This window comes from Blennius ocellaris (genome assembly GCF_963422515.1).
Source record: "Blennius ocellaris genome assembly, chromosome: 21".
NCBI classification, from domain to species: domain Eukaryota; kingdom Metazoa; phylum Chordata; class Actinopteri; order Blenniiformes; family Blenniidae; genus Blennius; species Blennius ocellaris.
The window spans coordinates 16,324,744-16,331,605 of NC_137670.1; the positions used below are offsets into that span (position 1 = coordinate 16,324,744).

General features: G+C 42.9%; 1 protein-coding gene across 1 annotated transcript in view; it reads left to right on the forward strand.

Moving 5' to 3' along the window:
* The window catches only part of LOC308145894 (protein FAM117A-like), a gene marked incomplete at both ends in the record, with an annotated part of 7,077 nt that extends 677 nt beyond the window's left edge, over positions 1-6,400 (forward strand). The window contains 7 exons of the mRNA XM_080517485.1: positions 56-201; positions 1,268-1,363; positions 2,120-2,203; positions 2,791-2,913; positions 3,581-3,761; positions 5,187-5,337; positions 6,292-6,400. Coding sequence (XP_080373611.1) covers positions 56-201; positions 1,268-1,363; positions 2,120-2,203; positions 2,791-2,913; positions 3,581-3,761; positions 5,187-5,337; positions 6,292-6,400 — 890 coding nt within the window. The remainder of the gene's footprint in view (positions 1-55; positions 202-1,267; positions 1,364-2,119; positions 2,204-2,790; positions 2,914-3,580; positions 3,762-5,186; positions 5,338-6,291) is intronic.
* Between the last annotated feature and the right edge of the window lie 462 nt (positions 6,401-6,862).

The following is a 6,862-nucleotide window of genomic DNA, read 5'->3' on the forward strand; positions in this document are numbered from 1 at the left end:
CTTTTTACTGATGTGTGAAAATTAAAAAAAAACAAGTCGTCTCTGATATGCATAGCGGTGAAGATCCGTCCGCACCAGCTGAGCTCCAGCAGGAGGTGGACGATGTCTCCGGATGCCTTCACCGAGTCCTACCTGCAGGGACACTGGCTGAAAGAGGCGGCGGGCCCGAGCGCTCGCCATCACAAGGACAAGTGCACCCAGGTCAGCTGCAGACCCAGACTGCGTTTAAACCGCGGGGATGATCGTGCTGCCATGTTGATGTGTTCAAAAGAAATGAACATGAGAGTGTAAATCTATTCAACCATTTAGCGTTCCAGTAAACGCTGTGTTGTTTGTTTGTTTGAAAATATAGAGAAATTATTTTGTGAATGAGTCTGGGCCACTAAAATATTTCTTATCTTAATAGCAAAGTTCTGTTGAAAGAATTGAGGTTTATTGTATAGTCTGGATCTGTATTAAAGCGTCCCGGTCTGTGCTTTCATGTCGGAAAAAAAACAAGTGTTTCAAACATTCCCAGGATTGCTTTTAGGAGTGACTTGTTTGAGGAATTCCCGTCTGACTTTCTCCATTTTGAAGAACCCAGTTCTATTTTATGTTTAAAGTCTTATTCAAATACCCCGGGAATGTGTTTATTGAAAAGCCAGATAGACTTCAAAGTGTCCTGGTCGACTCCCAAGTAGGTTTTCAAAGTGTTTCATACATGGCGAGGAAGTGGAGCTGATGCACTAAAGCACTTCAGGTTTGTCGCTTGGAGACGGTTAGTTTCACACCGTCTATTTTTGACAACATTGAAGGATGTGTTAAAAGGGTCCGAGCAAATCCGTACAGTCGTCCGTGCAATCTGCACAGCTGAGTCAGACCGCTTCTTGGTCTGCAGTTGTTGCAGAGACGGAGGTTGCCTGCGCAGCAGCGGAACCACAAACCCCCGAGACGAGTCGCTGAAGTCACTGAAGTCAGCTGACGAGATCGTTGAGGCTGCACCCATCCTCTGTGCTCTGGTGTGCAGGCACTCGCTCGTCGGTTGCCCACATCCTCCCCCCCCCTCCCCAACCTCGTTTTGTTTTTCAGTTTCTCCTGCTCTTCGACAAGCCTCAGTAGAGTGTGTGGGTGTGAATGATCTGATGTGGTTGCAGATCAGCATGTCATGTCTCTTTGCACACAATGTAAAAAAAAAAAAAAAAAAATAATGGACATTTACATATGTCAGTTTTAGGTCAATATTCATCTGCCAGATGTTTGACACGTCGCTACCGTGTGTGCTCCGCAGACGCCGGACTCGTGGCCTGATAAATGTCGCAGCAGGGGAGGGGGCAGCAGCCACAGGCGCTCGGCGTCACTCGGCGGCGTTGATCACAAGCAGGAGGTCAGTTTGGGCTTATTTTTTGTTCACGCTTTGCCACACTGCATAATTTTTATTTTTTTTTAAGTCTCATTAAAAAATCCCTTTCTGGTGGTTTTCTAACAATAATATGTTGCCATAGTCTGTGTACGAAGTGAAGAAAGAACGTCATCTCCCTCTCTTGCTTGCTCCCAAGTGTTTTTTTTTCGTCAACGTGTGCTCATACTGACGATTCAGGGCTTTTCCCTTCATGACATCACCTGGGGAAATGACCACACTTTCTGGTAGTGGATACTCACTTTGACCTTCCCACTGGTTGATCAAATCTTACAAAGATGTCCTGGATAAATTCTGACGCTGCTCGTTGTGCAGAAACATCCTGACAGACTTTTAGACTTTTAGCTTGAAATTCAGGACCAAAACTGGATTTGAAAAATGCATTGAATGCAATGTTGTGGGACCCGTGACAGCCATGTGAAACCATTGAAAAAACTGTATAATATGGGACCTTTTTTTTTTTTTCAATAAAAGCTTTTCTGGAGGGGACATCATTGAGCAACAGGAAACCAGTGCCTTCATTCATCTATAAGCTTCTCTTTTACCATTCCACTGACGTTTGTAATCCGTCAACTGTTTGCCGTCGCGTAAAGTCAGATCCGACAAACGTAAAGAGTACACCATGAAATGACGAGGCCGTTGGAAGTTGTTGTTGTTTTCCGTGCAGAAGCGGAGTAACTGACGTTGTTTCTGCGTTCATTGCGATTTGCCAAACCGCTCCAGCAGCTGCAGTGCAGCAGACCTGCAGGCCCAGAGGAGCGCGACGGAGAAGATCCTCAGGGGAGCTGTAGCTGGGGAACTACTCAGGTACCCTAGCAGCACCACCATCATCATCATCATCATCTTCATCACAAACACATGGCGTCACCTGTTACAGAGCCTGTGTGAGGTGGGCCAGTCTCCAGGTAAAACACTGAACCAGATATACATTCAGCAGGATGAGGAGGAAAAATAAAAGTATGCTTTTGGTAGAGCTTCAGTTAAATGAAATAAAACTGAAGCAACAGGAAGGTCGCTGCATCACTTTTTTTTTTTTTTTTTTTTTTTTTGCTTCTGCTTTTCAGAAAGAAATGTGTTGTTCCCGTTCTTTAGACTGGTCGTACTTGGCTGACCTGTAGCGGTGAAGCAAAGTACATAAAGTGCAGTTACTTATTAGGACGCGTCTGATTTAATATCTAAATAGAATCACTGGTGAAGCCACCTCCGCCATGTGTTCCTTCAATTTGCACGTCATCCTTGATGATTCAACCCCTTTATGCTGATCATTTTAGATTTTGTGAGCCGTTTCACCATGAATATCAAACTTTTTTTTTTTTTTTCCATTGGCGAATAGAAAAGCTCCTCCATCGCTCACACGTTGCGTTACGAGCTCTCACTCTGCTCTGCTCCTTCAGCCCATCCCCATCCCCCGCCCGGCGCTGTCGGCCCTCACCCCTCAGCTGTGCAGCAGCGTGGAGGGCCTCAACCAGGAGCTGGAAGGCATGTTCATCAGCCCGCCGCCACACCCGCAGCGCAAGGTAACGCTCACCCGCCCGGCGCTGCACGTGCACTCCCGACTCAAAAACATCTGGACGTGTCCCGCCAGAGGTGGTTCGGTCTGCAGCAGGGCCACTTTTCCCCCGATTGGCAACTTAAGTTGGGTTGAGTTTTCACCAGTAGGAATCATCTCTTTGATTAAAAGCCATTTTTCTTGGATGATTATCGCTTTGCAATGCGTTTTCGTTCCCGTTCTACCTGGAAATCGTGGTTAAAATTTGTTTTTTTTCTCAGTTTTAAGCTAATTTAATAAGTAAATAAAACCTTAACCATCATCTATTGCACTGTGAAACTAAGCCAAGGTGCTCGGCCCAACCGATAATGTAATAATGGCCAATGATGTGAGAAATCTGACTATTTTGGATGTAATAAAGCCAGTGATGGCAGTCATTTTAACTTTTAGTGAAGCTGAAGGGCCAAATGATGCCCTGGTTTGGTCTGTGGTCTTGATGTTGAAAGTATTTATTAAATTAACAAGAACTTCCACTTGCATGAAAACATTGGAATATTAAGGAAACATTCAAATATGTTCCTCTAATTTCTTATCAGATACGCTTACGAAACATTTTTTCCCAGTGTGTTTTTAAACAAGCTTATACAAATTATTTCTATCTCATTTAAATGTTGTTTTCCCTCTCGCCCCGTCAGTTACTGGAGGTCCCGGACGGGCACCGGGCCCCGATCCCCCCTCAGAGCTGCAGCAGTGGGTCTCAGTGTGACCTCGCCGCCATGTGCTTAGGCTCCGCCTCCTCCTCGCCCTCCTGCTCACCCAATGACGTCTCGACCCCCAAGCCTCACGTTCTAGACGTTCCCTCAGACCAGCATCAAGGTGAGTTTCAAAGGTTAAGTATTTGCTTAGAATTCATCTGTTTCAAAAGTGAAATTTTGTTTTCTTCTCTCCACAAAACGTCCATCGAGTCTGAACTAACAGGAATAACTGCATGCTGAAGGGACATCTTGTTGTTTAGAAAAATTGCCAAGCTTTAGGTTGCTGTTAAAAGGCCTTTTAAAACACATTTGTATTAAATTCTTTCCATTTTTTAAATTAAAATGTCTCTTTTTTTTTTTCTTTTTTTTTTCTACATTTAAATCGTGAAGAGAACAAAGCGTGTCCACATATGTAACAATAGTCCCCATTTAAGATTTATGTCCATGGTTGCTATCGAAGTTCTTTGTTCAGTTTCCCCTCTTTCTTTCATCAGAGAGGCTCAGGCTTGTCTGCAGTTTTGACTTGTGGCCAGTTCGATTTCACAAAACGTAGGAAATATGCAATAATTCACCATGCGGAGGTTTCACTTCAGTGATTCATCACTTTCATGTGAGATGAAATCAGAAAACCCCTCCAGGTCACATGCACAAGATTCATCATGTCATTTGGACAATTGCGCAAGAAACTCTCATTCAGAGGCTTTAATTTAGAAACTGAGCAACTCAAAGTGATGGATAAGAGAAATGTAATAGTTTTTCTGTGGATCAGAGCTGTTGATGGCTTCATGAAGCAGTTTAAATATGGGAAATGGCCCAAGATGTATTGTGTCTGTTCCAACATGCATATTAGAACATAAATGCACTTTGATTTCCTTTCATTACTAAATATTTCCATGTCGGTTTAGCACTTAAAAGCAGAGTGGAGCTGGCAGAGAGTGAAGTTAGGAAGAAGGACTTTAAGCAGCATGCAGTACTCCAGTGACGTGTGGTGAGGGGCGGCAGTGCCTCATCATGAGAAAAAGAAAAACGTACATAAAATAAATATTCATATTTTCCACTGATTTGTGTTTAAAGATGCATTTTCAGTATGATGCTACACATGTTTGACATTTCATGAAGTAAAAGTCACAGAGTTTGAGTATTAGTGGAATCCCAGGTACCTTGCCTCACCTCAAGGGGGCGTAGGTGTACTTCATTGAGATGGAGTTTTTCTTTGTTTTTTTTTAAAAAGTAGGAAAAAAAATTCAAGTATGTGATAACTAAACTTTTGGCCTAAAATAATGTCTTCCTTATCATTTTGATAGACAACCTTTATTAAAATTGATTAGAATTTAAAGTTTGAAAAATAACAGAAATCTATACTGAAAATTAAATGAGTGCCGCACTGCACACATCTCTATACATTTATAATTAGTTTGCAGTAAATATGAATTGCTTGCTGCTAATATGAAGCTTTACCAGCTGACGCTGTTGGATGAAGAGTGAAATAACATGACATGTAGAGATTTGCTATTTTGTGAACGTGGACTCTTTCCTTCTGGCCCAGGCTCAGCAGACAGTGCCGAGGTGGGCTTCCAGTTCCCCTTCTCCCTCCAGAGTGACGGCGAGCTGAACTCCTCCCCGGAGCCCAACACCAGCTGCTTCCACAGGGACCCTCCAGAGGGCTGCGAGAAGGTCACGGCATGGGAAGACGTCAAGTACGCTCTCTTCTTATTTTCTTTCTTTTTTTCTTTTTTCTTTCTCTCCCACGTTTCCTGACATGCATCCATCATTTACTTCTGTTTTGAAATATCCAGAGGTTCTGCTAACTTGTACTTTACTGATCAATGAAGCCAGTCAGGCTCAGCAGATCGTCTCATGGTGATTTAAGGTTTTGAAAGTTCTAATACTGATTCTCCTCATTTATCAAGCACACTAAAGATGATCTATAAGTAATAATCTCATTCCGCGACTTTCTAGGTTTTTCTCCCAGTAGCTTTAAACAAACGCGTCAATGTGAGTTTTACATTTGTATGGCTGCATTTTAAGTTGGTTCATATAAAAGCCTGCATAGACAACACTATATAAATTGTTCATGACAATCGTCAGTCTGTTCAGAGAATGAAGCATTTTCTTCTAATGTTTCCTGAATGAAATGCAAAACAAAAAGAGTGTAAAATCCATTAAAAGTTCAACTGTTCTAAAAGTACAAATAATAATATTAAAGCAGGAAGCAGATGGACGGGTCATGTTGAGGTTTGGTGCACGTCAGTGTGAGACCATTGATTTAAAACAGATGCAATAATAAACTATACAAGAGTTTAATGATAATGAGATATCGAGAACAAGCTTGTGTTTATTATTCAAGTAGCTGATTATGATCTTGTATAAAGAATTTAAGGTTTGGGTCACATTTGTTTTTACCTTTACTGAAGCCAGAACAGCAGATCCTCTCATCATGAAGCAATTTCTAGTTTTCAGGCTTCAGGCGAGGTTTCCCTTTTCCTCTGCTGCCATCTACTGGAGGTGAAAGGAACTCCAAGTCAAGGAGGCTTTGCAGCGAACTGTGTTCCCACACAGGAGTGTGGCCGAGGCCAAACCTCATTAGAAGTGCTTCTTTCTTAATTCGCGTCCACTTTTTGCCTCATTTCCTGTTTGCCCTGGTTCCACAGAACTCCACAGCAGCCCAAGTCCCCCCTGGTCTCCTCCTGCCCGGACCCCAACAAAGTGAACTTCACACCTCACGGAGGCTCTGCGTTCTGCCCCGTCCGCCTCCTTTAACCTCCTGCCAGGTGACATCTCCTGGAAAGAAGAGGGGCGCAAGGCGCCGTCCCAGCAGAACACACCCCGATTGGGTTTTTGAAATGTGTGCGCCTGTTGTTTTCCGTTGGGGTACGGGGCCGTATGAATTAACTTTGTTGGCGTGAGTTGGACAATAATGATAATGTTCCTGTTCAAATCGGCCGCAGTCTAAACCCCATGCTGTTAAGTAGGAAAGTTTACGTTTTGTCAACCAACAGGCTTTTGGTTTGATCTTTTTATTACCCAAAGATACATTTTTGGAAAAAAAAAAAAAAAAAAAGACGAGTGTGTGAAGGAGTGTTCAGCCTCTCTCTTAATCTTATCTCAGATGTGACTTGCTGGCCGACTGATTGTGGATTTACTGCACTGACTTGTTAATGTTAATTACTCACCAAAGAAGCCAAAACACTACAACCACCACATTCTCATATATATATATAT